The 19,697-nt window shown below is 45.7% G+C and overlaps 1 protein-coding gene across 2 annotated transcripts in view; it reads left to right on the top strand.

Annotated features, from left to right (window-relative positions):
* PKD2L2 (polycystin 2 like 2, transient receptor potential cation channel) overlaps positions 1–19,697 on the top strand; it is an 817,035-nt gene that overhangs the window by 292,603 nt on the left and 504,735 nt on the right. For both annotated transcript variants that reach the window (XM_069652616.1, XM_069652617.1), the window contains exon 6: positions 3,614–3,832. In XM_069652616.1, the coding sequence (XP_069508717.1) occupies positions 3,614–3,832 (219 nt within the window). The remainder of the gene's footprint in view (positions 1–3,613; positions 3,833–19,697) is intronic.

The following is a 19,697-nucleotide window of genomic DNA, read 5'->3' as shown; positions in this document are numbered from 1 at the left end:
GGGGCATTACTTTGAGATGGCTGACCATTGGGAGGAAAAAACTAGGACTGAGGCAACGGGCACTGCGCAAGCTTCTTATACCAGCATGAACGTCACGGCCGCGGACAGGATGGAGGCTGTCGAGGGCCACACTTCGACGACGCATGGCACCTGAGACTATGGGAAAAAAGTTTCTGAAGCTTCAAGCAGATGTTCAAATATATCCAAAATGAGGAATACGTGGGAGGAAGAACATCCAGTCGAAAGAACATTTCCAGGGGTAAATAATTTGTTCTTCTACTCCTCTTCAAAACGAATTCTGTATCATTTCCATTATTAGGAATTTTAATTGTGTTATCGTGTGTTGCTGTTGGTCTCAACAAAACAGAGGACTGAAGGCAAGAGGATCACATCACAAGACGGGTTAAGGGTGATATTGCAAAAACAGCACAAAAGTGGAATGAAGACAGGCACTGTTACCTTCTCTGGAACCTGCACCAGGCCCAGAGGGCTTCCTCAACCTATGAAAGAGAATGGCCGGAGCAGAGCAGGGTGCAGTTGCAACAATATTGCATTCCGAGCGCCTCATTCGCGCCTTCACTGGCCCTGCCTCCCTCCTTCAGCATATCATTATTTTGCTCTAACTTTCTTCATGCCACAAAGACAAGCAGAACTGCGGGAACAAAGCATGTGTCTCTGATAGGGAGCTACTCCTTGACAGACCTGCAAAGGCCAGCTGGTACCCACAGGGACAGTGATCAATAGCTTATTTGTTAAGCAAAGAGCGCAAAAGTAAAGCGTAAAAGAAAGGCATTGGCCATTTTAGCCATTTGGAGTCCGAGAAGGAGCACAACACAAAATCAACATTTCTGCAGTGCATTCCTCATCTGACCTCAAGGAGCATGAGATTTGTATGCAGGCATAAAAGGAATTGATTCCCAGGGAATCTACGTATTTTTAGCACCTGCTGGAATCTATTGTAAATGGATTTGGGTATGTTTGACCAAATAAAAAAATCAGTTGCGGGAAATCGATCGAAAAAAAGCTGATCGCATGCAACATCATATTGTATGATGTACGGCACAGCTTTGCAGTATTAAAAAAAATTTTTTGTTCCACATCCCCCAGCCCCCACTTACCTGTGATCTCGCCACCTGGCCCACTTCAGCCCTGCGGGTTCAGATCCGTCTCTCCAGCGTGGGTCGGGTCTGACGCCGCAGCACTCCTTTTTCTTTTTTTTCAGTCCCGCGCCTCCAATATTGCAGAAGCGGGGAACACCCCTGCAACCCCCCAGGACTAATATAATCCGATCATATGGAGCAGGGGACACCCCCACAACCCCTGCTCCACATGTTCGGTATGTATTAGCCTAACTGTTTTTTTTTTTTCCGAACGAATGGTACTGACCAAATTCGGACAAATGTATCATTCGATCAACAGCAAAACAAATGATGTCTTTCTGCAAAGTTTAAGTCGTAGGTAGCAATTACATTTTATTTTTAAACTGAAGAGTAAACGCAAAGAGTAAACGTGATTGAAAATGTTATTATTATTCTTTGCTTTTGCACAATGCCTGGTAAACGTTGGAAATTGCATTGAGGGGCCCCAGCTGCATGCAAATGCTAGTGATAGCGCCCCCCTGAGTGCAGAGAAGAGAATGTGCAGAAAGGAGCATGGCCGTCTGACGACAGGCTGTGATCCCCGCTGGTAAGATGGCTCAGTGGCTTGCGTGCTCAATGCTTAGATCTGTGTGTCGTCTGCAGGTCACAGGTTCAAATCCCATCAAGGCCAACTCAGCATTTCATCTTTCTGCAGTTGATAAATGAGTACCGACTTTGGTTAGATAATATTGTATGTAAATATTATGTAAGGTGCTATATAAATAACACACATTCATACTGTGATGTCAAAAACGTATTTGCACAACATGGTAACATCACTCATGAAGCTTGTGTTGCACAGCTATTAAGAGTGAAAACATACATAGGGATTCCTATTCTGATTCCTCACGTGCTGTTCCCCCTTAAGAAATTGATGGTTACGCAGTACTGGCATTTTTCATAACCTACTTAAACTTTGATTGTTCTAATCATGGTTATACTCCAAGGGAGGAGGACCCAGTGCGTGCACACACACACACATAACCTGTGTCACACCTCTGGCTTCTTGAAATAGTGTGATTGACCCACAATCTATTACTGCACCAATACACACTTTGTGAAATAGGTGGGGAAAACATGAGAACACAAGGAGTAATACACGCCTGTGGATGTACATGATCTATGCAAAAGGTAATTGACAGGCAGCCGTTACAGTTCTCACACAATGCAGAGTAAATGGAAAGATCAAACGTGATTGAGCGCGTGTTTACTTTTTCCTTTCACAGTCCGTTTTCTGAATGTTGGCAGGGACCAGGGACTCATTTCACCAAAATGCAAGGGGTAGCGGAAGTGACATCACACCGCCCTTAACCTCTGATGACATCAGGGGAAGTGATGTCATTTGACCCCACCCCAAGTGACATCATGGGAAGCAATGGAACACGACCTTTCACCCTTTGACAAAACAGGAAGTGGCATCACATAGCATTGTTTCTAAGTACACTATGAAAAATATGGCAATGATATCACTGTAAAGTGAAATACATTTATGCAATAATGGATCACCATATGTATCATTAATATCAGCACGTTATAGGTGCATGTAACCAAATTACCGTGAATGCAAGCAGACGTCCAAGGCCAAAGGCCTAAAGATATTGATGTGTTATTATATAGTATAAGCGCTTCATATAGAACAAATATACATACAATATCACCCAACCTGTGTTGGTACATCCAGCAGGATGAAAGGCAGAGTGGACCTGGCCGGGAGTCGACCCTGCAACCTGTACATCACACATACATTGCAGAGCAAGCACTCAACCCACTGAGTTATCTTAACGGTTATAGCTATCAGAAAATCAGCCACTCCAGAAACAAAGACCCACATGCTGCTGGCCACAGCCCAGCAGCCTCAATTTAATTTAAAACAAAAAAGGGGTAGTAAGGGAGACCTCAGGGGTCGAATATACGACCCCTGTCGACCCCTAAAATACGTCCCTGTCAGGGACCCAAGAGCAAACGCGTGCAAACGTTGGTGTCACCTTCAAGCACTATGCAATTTTTTTTTAAATGCCAATAAATGTGTTTAGAAAGCGACCGTGGTCTCCAGATTACAAAGTCATAGTGGAATAATTACATATTGAGTGAAAAAGAACGTAAAAACCTAAATATTTCATATTGAAAAATAGATATATCAAAAATACGGTTGAAACATAGAGTGGGTTTTCTCAAGTAAAAATCCAAGTGATGGTTGTAATTTATATAGAAAGGAGAGGACAAGGGACTTAACGTATCTTAAACACAAGAACTGATCATCATTTGAAGGGGTTCCGCAACTTATTCCATTTCTCACCATGTGCAGCTCATACACAATGCGCTACACTCAACTTTCTCTTGTGCAGAAATTCAGAACCCCAGTACTTTTCAGAAACCCGGCTCGAGAGCCAAGAAGCTTGCCACATTGTCGGCATGGACATGTGCTTTCGAACATGCCTAATGTCCTCCCGTTTCATGTCTGTCTATTTTCGCAGATGGACATACAATGATGCAGATTCGCTTCAATGGCAGTGGGGGTACCTTGGCACTTACTTTGGTGGAGGATTCAAGGCACTGCTCTCGCGAGACAGCAACGAAAGCTTCATCATTCTCGAGGATCTGAAGGAGAAGAGCTGGCTCACCAGGGGGACCAGAGCAGCATTTATTGACTTTTCAGTTTACAACGGTAACCTTAATCTCTTTTGCGTTGTCAGGTAAATTTTAATATATGTATTTTTTTAATTTTTTTAAACGTTTATCTAACTAGTAAATTATAACTTTAGGTTTTTAGGGATCATGTTCCTTATGTTGTAGCCCGAAAAGGGTGTGTTAAATGCATGCATAAAACATGTATGTGCAATTTTATTGTATGCCATATGTTCATGAATTTGTATCATGGAGAGGTGGTACAGAATGTAACTTGCCATTCTTCTGCCATCCCCATCCTCTCTGCCATATAAATACTCAAATACTTCTGCCAGCATGACATTGTTATGTTTGCACAAGTGCTTTAGCTTCTTATGGAATCCGCCTGCTTAGTACACGAGCTAAACCAGGAGTATTCCATATGAATGTATTGTAAACTAAACTTGGGATGTGTAAATGACAGACATCATTTACTCAATTTGCACTGCGAAGTGCAAAAACCAAGTCGTACCTGTGATTACGTCAGCATTTCCACTTTTCTTTTGCTAATTGCAGGGCAAATACCTAAAATTGCACAGAGAGGTCTTGTTTGCACATATGTGTAAATATTACTTAGCACAATTTATGCTTTCAATTAAAATTACTGTTATCTTCAGTGCACATCTGATTCTCTGGTTAAAAAGAATGATGTATTGAAATTGAAGGTGCTTTTCTTTTCTCTTCAACATGTTACAGATAAGTTGGAGGCTCCAGAAAACCACTTTCGAAGGGATTGTGTCCTCCAACATATTCCTTATCTTTGTTGTTGATGTTATCCATTTCAGCTTGCTGGCCTTTGGAAAAAAATTTCAGTAGAGGGCGCTGCGCGTCGACATCCTTCGAGTCGGTGTCCCTCGACAGCCTCTGTATCGGCGCTAACATCATCATGAGTATAAATAGACTCACGCATAGTCGGTTGCTCAGTTCCGTTTTTCAGCGCTTTGTGGGCCTCGGAAACTTAACGCTTGGTTCCTTTCTTCAGAAAAACCTTCTTATTCTTCGAAGATTATTACCATTACACAATGGCTTCTTCATCCGAACCATCGACTCCACGGTCCGGTTTCAAAAAATGTTGTGGCTGTGGGAAGAAAATGTCGTTAACGGATCCTCACAGGATCTGTTTGTGGTGCCTGGGATCGGAGCATCACTGTTCGGAATGCAAGGACTGTATGTCCATGACCGCGAAAGCCTTGCAGGAGCGTAAGGGGAAGTTAGAAAGAGGTAAGGACTTTAAAACTTCTACTCCCTCGAAAGTTTCTTCGGCTGAGTCAAGACATTCATCTCCTCGTTGACAAAAGATACATTCTCGTTCAAGGTCTTGAGGCTGTTCTCACCAGTCTTCGACATCAAAACATTCTAAGAAGAGGCGTCGTAGATCTCCCTCTTCTTCTTCCTCTACTTCCCCAGAAAGGGTCACCTGCCCCACGAAACACAGCTCTCCAGCTAAGTGGGAGGAATTCCATAAAAAGATTCTTAGCGTCTTCGAGAAAGCGGCCTCAACCCCCTCAGAGACGTCTAAAGGTGATACCCTGGGTGAAAGACCCAAAAAATCAAAACGCTGCGAGTCATTGAACACAGCGAGAGAAAGTACTCGAGAGTGTCATGAACCCTCGAGTAAAAGCAATAAGTCTGCGTCATCGACGTCGTCGTTGAAGATTCCTTCGACTCACAAATCTGCGTCATTGACGCCTTTGTCGAAGGGCCCTTCGACGCATAAATCGGTTTCATCTACTCCGTCTTCGACGCCACTGTCGACCCCGATAAAGGCTATGTCACAGGCAGTAGAGGTGTCGAAGGCTTCGACCATGACGTCGAGGATGCCACCGACAATCTTGATGATGCTGAGTAGGATTCCGATCCTCTCGAGTGCATCTGTAACGCTCACCTGATTCCCACGGAGGTGCCAACCTGTTCTGGACCGCTATGACCTCTTCTAAGGTGATGCGCAGGACTTGGAAGACAGACTGGACCGGACCCCCAAACCTCGCCTGTCAGGCCCGTAGAAGAATCCTTCTGTAGATGGAAAAGGGGATTAACTGTCTGCTGGATAATGTGTCGGATTCCCCCCTTTCCCCTCTCACACTCCTCGAACCCCCTCCGCGATTCCCCATAGAGTCTCACCTTAGAGTCTGAAAGGACGAGCTCTCCATCCTGCTTCCGATGCAGGGGCGCGTTGATTTCCAGTTACTTCACTGGATCTTGGGTTTGGTGAGTATTCAACTCCGCTTGACTTTTCCGATGTGAGGCTGTAAGTATTCAGATGCAAAAGTTCAAGCCTTAATTGTCCGTTGTCCTTTTCTCTATTTCAGATGTAGGATGAAGAATCTGCGTAGAGGAATGGATTCGCCGAAGGTAAACTCTGGTGAGTCTTTTTAATGGATGGTTCCCTTAGTGATCTTGCTTTCACCCACTAATGCGTGTGTCTTTTTCCCCTTAAGGGCCGGGGTACGGAAGTGCCAAAGAAGCGGCGCCGACCCGAGGTGAGGAAAGATTGTCCCAACAAAAATCAGATAAGTCTTAAGGTGGAAGAATCAGGCTTTCCTCCATCTGTTCCTTCGCTCACCTTTGTTTTGTCTCTTTTTCCCCTTAGGGGCCGGGGTACGGCAGTGCCAAAGAAGCAGCGCTGACCCGAGGTGTGGAAAGATTGTCCCAACAAAAATCAGGTAAGTCTTAAGGTGGAAGAATCAGGCTTTCCTCCATCTGTTCCTTCGCTCACCTTTGTTTTGTCTCTTTTTCTCCTTACGCGCTGAAAGGCGACGGATGGTGCCAATGGTCGCTGAAGAGCCCGAGGGCACCTCGTGAAGGTGAGTGGAACGCGGAGCTGGAGCGAGCGATGCGATGCGCTTCTAAAAATAATGTCTTTTCTCAGGATCGTCGGAGTGATGGTTCCGGACTCCGGATGGAGGTAGGTAAAGTTCAATTATTCACCTTTCTCTCCTTTCCTTCCTTTTCAGGTGTTCCAGGTTGCAGGCGGGCGTGGCTGGAGCCAGGATGCAGGAGCAGACACGGTGAGCATCCAGCTGCTAGCTGCAGAACAACGCGAAGCGTGAGCTGCTGTCTGGGCGGAGTTTAAATAGCCCCCAAAGTAGTTCCAGGTAAGTATTCTTCCTCAGCCACGCCCGAGTGGTAAAATAGTCCCATAGGTAAAATAGTCCCTTTCAGACCTCAAGGAGGTCTGGATCCGGCAGCATGGTCTGCATCAGGTAAGTCCATCCAAGCACTCCCATAATGAGCCTGGCGCCTATGGTGCCAGGACTGATGCCTTCTATGAGCCTGGCGCCAAAGGCGCCAGGACAATGTCCAAAGAGCCCCTATAAGGGGTTGCTGGGTCCCTCCCTGGGGACATGATGTCTGCTTTCGGGGACGCTGGGCCTGAACTGGCTTCCCGGGAGTAGGCATCATGACAGCATCAAAGTCTTTTCAAACTTTTTCAACACCTTTTTCAGGATTGTCGAAGCCTACTACGTCCATGTCGACAACCTCAATGCTTTCTCAGGCAGTGACAACAAATTTAGCTCCTTCTGCCCTAGAAATGGGTTTTAAACCATATACTAGGTCTGATTATTTTAGAGCCTTGTACTCTATATATGAGGAAAGGGAGGATTCAGACAATGAGAGACCCTTTCCTTTACAAAGGACTACTATGCCCATGCCAGAGGAATTAATCTCTGAGGACAACATTTTAAAAGACTTTCAAGAGTCTCTACATGAGGCAAGTGGTTTAGATACTTCTCCAGAAGTAGAGTTTGCTAAACCAAACACTGGAGAGCATGCAGAGACTCCTTATAGGATTCTGATGGCCAGAATAATCGAATTCATGAGGTGGACTACACCTACACCTTCTTTTCAGCAGGATGACCTTACTGATATTTTAGATAAAGGTCCACAGGAGGATCCTGTTGTTCCTTTTCATACTGCTCTGCAAAGAAAAATATCTGCTAATTGGGAAACTCCTGAAGTTATCCCTGCAGTAAATAAAAAACGTTCTGCTAAATACAGAGTATCGGCTGCAGATCCTGAATATCTGAGCAAGCATCCAACTCCAGAGAGTTTGGTTGTACAAGCTTCGACATCATCTAACAGTAAGTCGGCATACCCTACTATTCCACAGGACAGGATGATAAAAGATTTGATGCCATGTCAAAAAAAGTATTTTCGGCATGTAGCATGGCGCTTAAATCGATTAACACCACTTGCATGCTAGCAAGATTCAGCCACACACTTTGGGAGGGTGCTTCATCTGCGGCTGACTGTCTCCCAGAAGGAGAAGAAAGGGATGCATTCTTAAACATCATCAGGGATGGAAAGGATGCAATGTGCGGGTCCCTCCAAACAGGCATTGATTCTGCTGACAGCATCAGCAGGGCCATGGCGGCAAGTACCACAATCCGCAGATTTGCTTGGTTGCGGAAGTCTGGTTTTGCTCCAGATGTACAGGCCAGACTTCTGAACATGCCCTTTGACGGCACTTCTTTATTTGGAAAGAAGGCTGATGACAGCCTGGAGAGATTACAGACATCCAAGGCAGCAGCGAAATCCCTTGGGGCTGCAATCCGGCAGACTCCAAATCGTCCCTAAGGAGCTTCCTGGACGGGTAGGTCCTTTCGCTTTTACTCCGCATTCGGAAAAGGCAGAGGACAGCCAGCTCAAAGGGGCCAGAGACGATTCACCCGTGGTGGACGGGGAAAAGGTACAAAAGCCGCAGCAGCAGGTGCCACTTTACCCATGGCATCTGCGTCAGCCGCTTCTAAACCCCTCTGAGGACTCCCCTCACAAGACACCAGTAGGGGGCAGGTTAACTCAACATCTGGCAGAATGGCAGGCTATTACCTCAGATGCTTGGGCATTGGAGACAGTTGCCCAAGGTTACTGCCTGCCCTTCCTACACACTCCTCAGAGGCATCCACCGGGGAACAACTCTTTGAAGCTTCCAGACCCGCTCCTTATGCAGGAGATTTTAGACCTGCTAGAGAAGGGTGCCATAGAACCGGTACCCGTAGCGGAGAGAAACAAGGGTTGGTATTCCCCCTAATTCCTAGTACCAAAGAAGGATGGAGGACTGAGACCAATCTTGGACTTGCGAGAATTGAACAAATTCCTCAGGAAAGACAAGTTCAAGATGGTAACCCTTTCTCAGATCCTTCAGGCCCTCCAGCTTCAGGACTGGTTGGTATCTCTAGACCAAATATTTCTTTCCAGGGTTACCCCACACTGTGGTGATGATCCCTCATACCAAGTGAGGATACATTCTTTATGTTCAACCAAAGGATGGGATACATAAATAACACAACATATAATACCCTATGATATCAGGTGTCTAGACACAACCATTTAGCAAAATATGGGTTGCATATTGTGTAATAGATAATACATGCAATTTTTCTTAAAATATCATTTTTTAATTAATTAACAAATTCAAGCACAAGTATCAAAAAGCACATAAAACATCCATATACACGACATGGCAATATACAATGATAAAAAAGTTCGTATTCCACCTCACACAATCAAGTTGACAATTACTTGAAATCCCAAAAACAGTAGCAACCCAATTTGTCTTGCCTTCTACTGTATTGACATAGCCCAATTTATATAAGTTTCTGTCCTTATTGCTGTAAATAACTGGACATTCTTCAGGGGCAGGAATTTGACTTGTGCTGTTGGTAGATCTCTTTTCGTTCCTCTACACATCAGACTCCTATATCTGAACCGTGAACTTGTAGAGATAAATGTCTTCAAGTTCGTAAACAATTCCAATTCTTGTTCATCACTTTTCTAGTAGAATGGAAAGTACACTCTCATGGACCAGAAACCATGACAATGGAGACAGGGCTCTTCGTAATGGAGAAAGGTATTTAATCCTCTCTTGAATCATATGGCGACAAATCTTCAATGTTTCAATTCCATGGATACATGCCAGACTTTTGATTTCTTAATTAATATTATCTAAATGCTTTCAATCGAAAGCACATGGTCTTCCCAGGTTTCACATGGTCTTCCCAGGTGGCACTGAAAACTGCTATATCTTCCAGATATGCAAGACAGAATTCGTCCAACCCATTCAACACATGATTCACAAGCCTCTGGTATGTGGCAGGTGCATTCCTCAACCCAAAAGGCATTACCCTGAACTGGTAAAGGCCCTCTGGCATTGAGAAAGCTGTCCTCTCCTTGGCATGTTCTGCAAGGGCTATTTGCCAATAGCCTGCAGTGAGGTCAAACATGCTGAGGTACTTGGAGGCGCCCAAGGTATCCACCAGCTCATCTGTTCTAGGCAAGGGGTGTGCATCTGTCTTGGTGACAGTATTCAGAGCCCTGTAATCCATGCAGGACCTAAATTCAGAAGTACCTGCTTTTGGCACCAAATCCACAGGGCTGGACCAAGGACTACTAGAGGGTTCAATCACCCCAGGACCCAACATTTTGTTGACCTCTGTCTTAATGTAAGACCGTACTTTGTCTGACATTCTCTATCCCCTACTTTTGGTAGGTACACTGTCTCCTGTGTCTATGTTATGTTTGCACCAAGGTGTCAAATCAGGGGACTGCGAAAACTTGGGGGAAAATTGCCTAAGCAAACTTCGAGGGGCCACTCGGACATCCTCAATGGAGTTATCTGAAGGACTGCTTTGGAATAGGTCAGGAAGAGGTTCAGACTCCTCCTCCTCAACATCTGAAGCCAATAGCAGTGATGCGATTTCAACTCTTGGAATGTAAGCCTTCAGCCTATTCAGACGAAAAACTTTTGGAGCCTGTCCAGCCCTTCCAAGGTCCACCAAATAGTTGACCTCCCCCAGTGACTCCACCACTGTGTAAGGGCCGGACCATTTATCCTCTAAAGCCCTAGGCCATATGGGATTCATGATCAGGACTTTCTGACCAGGTGTAAAGTTAATGAGGGAAGCCTTCTGGTCATACCAATGTTTCACCGGAGCTTGCCCTGCCTTCAACTTGTCACTAGCCAGACCTATCAGGAGTACCATCCTTTTTCTGAGCCCTAACACATAGTCTACTACGTTGGTAGTAATGGGGGGAGTGGGCATCTCCCATCCCTCCTTGACTATGGCTAAGGGTCCCCGCACAGGGTGACCAAAAAGAAGTTTGAAGGGCCTGAAGCCAGCACCCTCTTGTGGTACCTATCTGTAGGCAAACAGTAAGCATGGTAAAAGAAGATCCCATTTTCTTCTTTGAGGTTCTTCCAGATCCCCAATCATACGTTTCAAGGTCCTGTTAAACCGTTCCACCAGACCATTGGTCTGGGGGTGGTATGCGGAAGAAAACTTATAGGTGACCCCACATTCCTTCCACATTGCCTGCATATACTTTGACATAATGTTGCTGCCTCTGTCAGACACAACTTCCTTAGGGAAGCCAACCCTAGTAAAGATGCCAAGTAAAGCTTTTGTAACTGACTTGGCAGTCACAGTTTTCAATGGGATGGCCTCAGGATACCTGGTGGCATGGTCGACCAGCACCAGGATAAACCTATTGCCTAAGGATGTTTGGGGGCCAAGGGGACCAACAATGTCGATCCCTACCCTCTCAAATGGTACCCCCACAACTGGGAGTGGTACCAATGGAGCTTGGATTGTTTAACCACTCTTACCAGATAACTGGCAGGAGGCACAACTCCTGCAGTGACTTTCTACTTGCACCCCCATCTGGGGCCAGTAGAAGTGCATAGATAACCTTTGCTTGGTCCTCTTAATACCAAGGTGACACGCAAGGGGCACTTCATGCGCCAGCTGCAGGAGGAAGGGTCTTACAGCAAGGGGAACACTAACCTCCTATGGTCTCCTTCTGTACCCTCTGTAGGCTCACTATACAGGAGCCCACTTTCCCAATAAATCCAGTGCTTCCCAGGAGGGTCACCCTCAAGCTGGGAGCAGGCCCCTTAGGCCTGCCAGAGATGGGCACTCACGTTGGCCTTTACTGAATTCTTCCCTGTCAGGACCACCTTCTACTAACAAATCATTTAGTTCAGGATGGTCATTGGGGTCAAACACTTCAGGCATCACCACCTCCTCGTCCGGTCCGGGTGATTGACCAACTACCTCCACCACAGTGGTAGGTGAGTTAGGGGGAATATTCTCTTTCCCTCTTTTTGGTTTTTTGACTCCTTTAGCCTTGGGTTTCCACTTCGTCTTGGCCAGTGCTGCCCTCGTTTGAGACCTTGTGCAGGGTCTGTCAGCAGTATCTCTCACAAGCCCTAAAGCTCTGAGATCATTGCCCAACAAGACCTTTCCTGGGACACTCCTCTGAATGCTCACTGGAATCCTGACTGCTGTACCATTGATAGTAAGATTTACAGGTATTACTGGGAACATGAGAGGTGGGACGTCAGCCAACTTAGTGGGCATCAGAGTAGCTCTGGCAACTTCCTCTGAGTCTACCAAGATAGAATCCACTACAGTTAGACTGCACCCACTATCCCTAAGAGCTGGAGTATCTACTCCATTGATCAGCACACTGTCCTTAAAGTAGTGCTTGGTGTTATCTGGAATCCTAGCATAAGCCTCTGAGACTTTAGGCTCCCAGGAACCCTGGGAAACTAAAACGACCTCAGCTTCTATCCCACTGGGGAAGGAGTCTGAGGAGAAGGATGCTCCAGTAATCTCTTCCTCCTTGTAGGAGGAGAAGGCCAGATTAGCAGAGTGGACCCCCAAGGTTTTGATCTTACATCTGGGATTCCCCTTCACATGGTCAGTTGCTCCACAAGCAAAACAAGATCCATTGGGTCTGTTCACATAGGGAGGCTTATTATAACCAGAGTTTGGTTTCGGAGGCTGACCTCCACTACCCTGTAAATTCTCTTGTGTCTTACCCTTATTTTTCTTTTTGTGGCCCTTTTGGGAAGAAGATTTATCAGTTTCCCCACCCTCCTTATCTTTGGACTTTTTCCCTTCCTCCTGCTTACCAGGATGAGTTTTGTTCTTATGGGACACTCGATGTGACACCCATAAATCTGCTGCAATGGCTAGCTTCTTAGGATCTATCTCCTTGGAATCGACCAAATGCTGCTTAAGCTCAGGGGAAGAAGATGCAAAAATATGTTCCAGCATGACAAGACTTATCATAACTTCAAAGGTAGAAACCCTATAACCTTCAACCCAGCCAAACTTTAAGATGAGAGTTTGCTTCAACATTGCAAAATCTGCTCTCTCAGCTTTCGACATTTCCATAATGGCACTGCAGCCAGAATGGGGTAGTCTGCTAAGTAACCAGGCAATTTTATCAGCATTCTCAACTTGTTGAACTTCACATGCATACTCAAATGTATTCAGCCAGTCCATAATGTCATTCTTTTCCTCATACACACTGAGCAGATCTCCTTGGATGAGAAGAGGCCCCAGACCCATGTCCAGGACCCTTGGATCCACTGACAACTTGAAGCTTGGCCAGTTCCAACTGGTGATCCCTGTCTTTTTGTTTTTCTGCCTGCTCTATCTTTAGTTTGGCCATGTTGAACTCAAGCTCCTTCTGCCTAAACAGCAGCTCTTGTTTCTTGAATTCAAGTATGGCCCCCCAATCAGCACTGGCAGAGGAAACATTCGACATTACATCCTCCATGTCTCCATGGTCACTGTGGATCAGTGCAGCGGTAAAACCATCAGTTCTACCACTGAGAGCAGCCCCACCTCCTTCTGCGCTGTCCTCGGAAGCTGTAGCTCTAAGCTGAGCTTCTTGCCAATCCATGATTCTCTGGATCATTTCTACTTTTGTGCCTTGAGAGGAAGCACCTCTCTCAGCACACATCTTTCTCAATGTGTCGGATTTCGAAGCATTTAAAGTTAACAAGGTACTTGTTTCCATACTGTTAGATAGGGCTATGGCCTTTTAAAAGTTATACTACGACAATTCACTATGTGCCCTGGTAGGAATAACTCGAAATGCCTTCGCTCGTGCGCAATACTGGATTCCTTCAGTCCTATCCCACCGCTGTGCACCAATTTGTTAAGATGGATTTCTGAACTCTGACCTGGAGGAGCAGAGGTTCAGAAGCCCAGCCTAGTTTCTTGGAACAGGGTAACCTCTGGACAAGTCAGACCAATCAGGGTAGCGATGGCGGCAGTCAAGACTAAGGGCCTCATCACGAGTTGGGCGGTAACACTGACGCTATTACCGCCGGCGCTATTAGCCCTACCACCAAACCCCCCAGTACTATTAGCGCCGGATCACGGGTTTGACGGAATAGTTAGTGCCCATTCCCCTTTGGGCCCAATGGGGAAAATTCGCGCTATTACCGCCGGCGGATTTCTTGCCGGCTGTAATAGTGCTGAAAATTGGCAAATTTGCTGCGAATTTCCCCCAGCTCAGAGCTGAGGGGAAGTCTGCCAAGGCCATGATCTGGCGGATCCTTAAATGCGGCGGTAATAGCGCTACCGCTGCATTTAAGGGTTACCGCCAGACTCGCGATGAGGTCCTAAGTCTCAAGAGGGGTGAGGGTGACTGAAAGACCTCAATGAGCACACAAAGCAAGGACACTTACAAATTACTCCAGACAGGTGTTATATTAAAAATATAGACACATTTTTACAAGGCCTTTGTAACATCGACCATAGCAAAGAATCACAATAATACTGAAGTAAACCAACACATCACAATCAATACAATATATATACAAGACCGAGGGGTCTAAGGTAGTTAAAACCACGAAATATGTAGACCACCTAGATGGGGAGGAAAACAGGTAGTGCAAGTAATCATTAGACCCAGTTCGACATCAGAAATTCACCTAACTAAGAGGCAGTCCAAGCCCTACGAAGAGAGGAGCCTTATGCTCAATAGTACATGCACATGCTTGTGCTAATGGACACAATAGGGTCTCTCCAAGGGTCTCTGACAGTTCAGGAAGGTGAATGAGGTGATGAAGAACAAGTCCCCACTACTCAAGCAAGACCTCCACTTGCGGGCAGAGGCAGGGTGAGAGTGTGGGATGGAGTCGCTATTTCGCAACAGCGGTAGAAAAGAAATGGGTTCCTGTGCTAGGGGCCACCGGTTGGAGTATGGACTACTCACCGGTCCCCGACGCAGGCAGACCCAGACTTCGCCAGTTCAGTTCACTTTGCTGGCAGATTCGGATGCGACAAGCAGGATGTCTCAACACCGTGTAGTTTCCGCGGTAGCAGGTTTCAGGGTCAAGGGGGGTCACAAGTGCAGCGCACTTGCACAGGTCGTTGCCGCAGCAGGGAAACACGGTAACCGCTTTTACTCCGGTCCGGGCACACTCGTCTCACTTCAGACCTGGGAATGCCAATTGTACGAAATTCGGTGTGAGGGTGCCGGGGACACAGAGCAAGCAGGATACCTACTTTCAGGGGCTTCCTCGAAATGGCGGCGGTGACAGTGCAAACGTCCCGTGTAATCTGGTCAGCCCACTGGTTGGCCCAGGGACACCTCCGAAGAGGCTTACTTGCAGGGTTTAATGAAGGTGCCGAGAATAGTTTGTCCCACTATTCCAATGGGTCGAAGCGCCTTCGCAGACCTTCTAGGACGATCAGATGCAGAGGGGTCTCGCAGGACGACAGTGGCTCAGGGTGCCAAACCTTCCAGCGGGTCAGCAGCCGTTCCTCGACTAAGCTTCTTGTTGCAGGATACTTGGCTCCTCATCCTTTGTTCGTGTGAACTCAGGCGATCGACATGGTAGTGGTGTTTTTGGCCTCATCTTATCCAAAGTTCCCTTTGCGCCAAAACGGAGAGGACGCAATGGGAGATCTGCTCACAAACACTCACTCCATACATGGACCAATCACGGACCACGGTGGTCCCAGGCATTCAGGACACTCCAGACTCTCTGGCACCCAGGATGTGTATTGGGAACAGACATCCCAGCCCACATCCTGGAGGCACACACACAAGGCATGCAGAAGCCTGTGAAAGCTTTGGGTTTCGCGGGAAAGTGCATGACCAAATAAGGACTGACCCGGGTCGGCTCGACCTGGGGAAGGTGAAGGGGCAAGATGGCCAAAGGACATGACAAAGAACCTTGTGGCATGGCCATTTTAGAGCCAGGCCACCTATTCGTGCCAAACGTGGTAAGCACGGATAACATGGCAAAAAATGGTTCAAAACATAAGATAAATGATAGCTGCCACCAGTCCTGTCCGTGACAACCCTGTACAGTTCATAATAAGTCCAGCGAGAGTTTCTAGGGCCTTTGAAATGACTAGAGACCCAAGGGTGCGGTAAAGTAAGTTAAATCGCACTCTTGTAACATGTTGCGCAAAAGCTGCAACATGAGGAACGGACTAAGGGAAACAAAGTCTCCCAGCACTGACTGTCTTAAGGACTTGTCAGTTTCCCCTTAAGAATTGAGCGAAAGCCCAGAGGAGTGCGGCTGAGGGCTGTGCTACTCTGGCAAAGGTTAGATCAGGGTATAGAACAGCAGCAAAAAGTTTGGGGGTTGACACATGGAGGGAAAATTACATTCAAATATGAAATCTTTCCTAACATGCACTACCTCAACAAAAGAGGAGGCATAGGGTCACTGCTGCTGCAGAGAGGCAATGCAGCTCTGGTTTTGGGCAATTCAAGAAGGAATCTCTCTATCGGCAGTTCACCTAGCTGGAGAGAAAAACTTGACGGCGGACGCTCTGAGCAGGCAGAGCACAGTCTCCCATGAGTGGGAGCTAGCTCATGAAGTCCTTCAAGCAATCTTCACCCTTTGGGGAACCCCTCAAGTGGATCTGTTTGTCACCAGCATCAACAGGAAGTGCGATCAGTTTAGTTCAAGGGAATTTCCCCCGAGAGGAGCTCTAGGGGATGTGTACGTAATGGACTGGGAGTTTCCACTTCTGTACTTGTTTCCTCCAGTCCCTGTCATCCCTCAAATGATCAGGAGGTTGAGAAGATTCCAGAAAGCCATGATCCTAATTGCCCCGAATTGGGCCAGGAGAACATGGTACCCGGACCTTCTAAACATGTCCATCTGTCCTCCGATTCGTCTTCCCCAAAGAGAGCATCTTCTCTCGCAGAAGGGAGGTCAGGGTCTCCATCCAGACATCAGAACCTTCAACCTTCATGCTTGGTTTCTGAAAGGTTGAGATACAAGGATTGGGATCTCTCGGATGAAGTCATGGAGGTGTTGCTTTTGGCTAGAAGGCCAGCAACAAAGACTTTATACCGCTGCCGTTGGAACAAATTTTGCAGCTGGTATAGAGAAAAGAATATTGAACCCTTTTCATGCAATACACCAATGGTGTTATCTTTCTTGCTTTACTTAGCAAATTCAGGTCTTCAAATTGGTATGATCAAGGGCTACCTCACAGCGCTATCTATCTTTAAGCATACTGCAGAGGAGCCTTCATTTTTCAAAATACCCCATGTAATTCAATTTCTGAAAGGATTAACTAATGTCGATCCCCCAAAGCCTTTTCAAGCCCCATTGTGGGACCTAAATTTAGTTTTAACATTTCTGATGGGTACTCCTTTTGAACCACTTCATTCCTGTTCATTAAGATTTCTCACTTTTAAAACAGTTTTTTTAGTGGCTCTAACTTCCGCCAGAAGAAGAATGAGCAAATTACAAGCTCTATCTTGCAAACCTCCTCATACAATCTTTCATAAAGACAAGGTTGTTTTACAAGTGAAGCCTAATTTTCTCCCAACGGTGGTCTCTGAATTCCACATTACTCAGAAAATAACCTTACCTTCGTTCTATTCTCCTCCCCACCCAGGGAAAGAGGAAGAGAGGTTACACAGGCTGGATCCAAGGCGTGCCTTGAGTTTTTATATTAGCAGACTTGCTAGGATAAGGCAAGCAGACCAATTGTTTGTAGGATACGCAGGACACAAATTAGGAAAGCCAATCACAAAACAGACCATTTCAAGATGGATCATTTTGACCATTCTAGAATGCTACAAATTGGCAGGAAAAGAACCCCCTGAACATTTTAGGGCTCATTCAACCAGGGGTATCGCAGCCTCTTCGGCCCTCCAAAGATGGGTCCCGATTAAAGATATATGTGCGGCTGCCACATGGTCGTCCGCACATACTTTTACCAAATTTTACAGCCTGGATTCCTCCACTAGCCAGGAGACAAGATTTGGGAAAGCTGTGTTGCATTCTGTACATCTTTAAAGGGAAATATTTCATCTTTACTCCTACCTCCTCTTTACACTACTGCTATGGGAGTCTATCAAAGATATGGAATACTTCGGAGGACACAATCCCTTCGAAGAACAAGTTACTTACCAAACTGGTAACGTTCTTTCGATGGGATGTTCCTCCGACGTATTGCTTATCGCACCTCCCATCCATCCCCGCAGTAAAACTTCCCTTATAGTTACAGCTTACGCTCCATCAAGGTTACTAACCAATTAATGGAAAGCAGATCTGAACTTCAAAACGGAACTGAGCAACGGACGCTGCGCGAGTCTATTTATACTCATGATGACGTCGGCACCGATACGGAGGCTGTCGAGGGACACCGACTCAAAGGATGTCGACGGGTAGCGCCCTCTACTGAAAAATGTTTCCGAAGGCCAGTAAGCTGGAATGGATAACATCAACATTAAAGATAAGGAATACATCGGAGGAACATCCCATCGAAAGAACGTTACCAGTTTGGTAAGTAACTCAAACAATTTCATGCACAGTCCATCTTAGATTTCGCACATGATATGGGAAAAAGACATAAGGGGTCATTTATTTACAGCTCGTAAATTGTGCTGGATGGGACTGCGTTCATTTGCACTTCCATGCAAACGGTCCCCTCCGTAAAATTGTGGTCAATTGTAAAAGGAGTGGCCAGCTCTTATAATCAAGCTGAGCCTCCTAGAGAGGCGCAAACTAGCAACTGAGAGCATGGACGCTCAAAGGGCAAGTTTAACTACATTTGTGGAAGTGGAGAAAACACTATAGGTGTATCAAGTCAAAAATAGCCCAATCCAAAATGAAAGTTTATTTTAGCATATTCTGGTGGAGGTGTGACAAATCAACTTCCTAGACACCAGTGGTCCAGGGATGAATATCGGTTTCTAAACCAGAAGGGATCTGAACAGATTGGAACACAAGTTAATTATAAACCTCCTTGTCCAAGTTTTGGTAACGTGGACAGAACGGCAGGCTTATCTCGGCAAGGTCGTGGATCGTTGGTTAGTTGCAGCACAGCGAAAATACAATTATTACCCTATTTTTTTTTTATTAAAATGTTTTGTTTGATTTTACAAACTTTTCATTTATGATTTTCTGTCAAATTCGTACACCGAAATTACGTTTTCGCTTAGCCTGCTCTGGTCTTTTTATCAACATTTCGTCTGTGATTTCTTCGATTTGCATTTTTCTTTTAATCTCAGTCGTCCATTTCGAAAGAGCTGAAATTTGCAAGGCTTGTTCTCTTTCTTTTAATATTGCCAGTGACGGTATCTTATCATGCGAAATTATTTTTCTGTGAAGATCCATCTGTTTCCATAAAACTATGGATTGTATGGACTGTAGTCCCAGTTCAAATCGAATACTTGCTATAGGAAATGATTTTGGAAGAGCTAGCGTCTTCCGCCAGTATATTCCTTTGAAGTAGGACCAGTTGATTGCCTTCTGATTGACTAAGTTTTCGCTGGCATAGGTCAGTATCGGAATTACCTTTTTGCTTATATAATAGGGTTGTTGCGTTTGCCGAATATGTTCTGTATTTTAAATGAAAAAAAACGCCCTTGTCTTGCCAAGGATCTTGCTTTCCCTTCAATGTGTTCATTCCATTCTTTTTTGTTCTTTGAGGGGTTAATCAGTGCACCCAAGTATTTTATTGTCTTTGTTGTAGTAATTCTTTGGCTTTCTAGCAGAATTTGTGTGGTGTGTTGAATTTTACTATTGTGCGTAAAGAGTTTCATAACTTTTGTTTTGCAGGTGTTAATTTGCAAATCATTTTCCAACATGTATTCTTGGGCTTTGTC

Source organism: Ambystoma mexicanum, chromosome 3p (assembly GCF_040938575.1).
Source record: "Ambystoma mexicanum isolate Mex_15411 chromosome 3p, UKY_AmexF1_1, whole genome shotgun sequence".
NCBI lineage: Eukaryota > Metazoa > Chordata > Amphibia > Caudata > Ambystomatidae > Ambystoma > Ambystoma mexicanum.
Note: the sequence above shows the minus strand (reverse complement) of the source record. Positions and strands in the feature narration are given on the sequence as shown.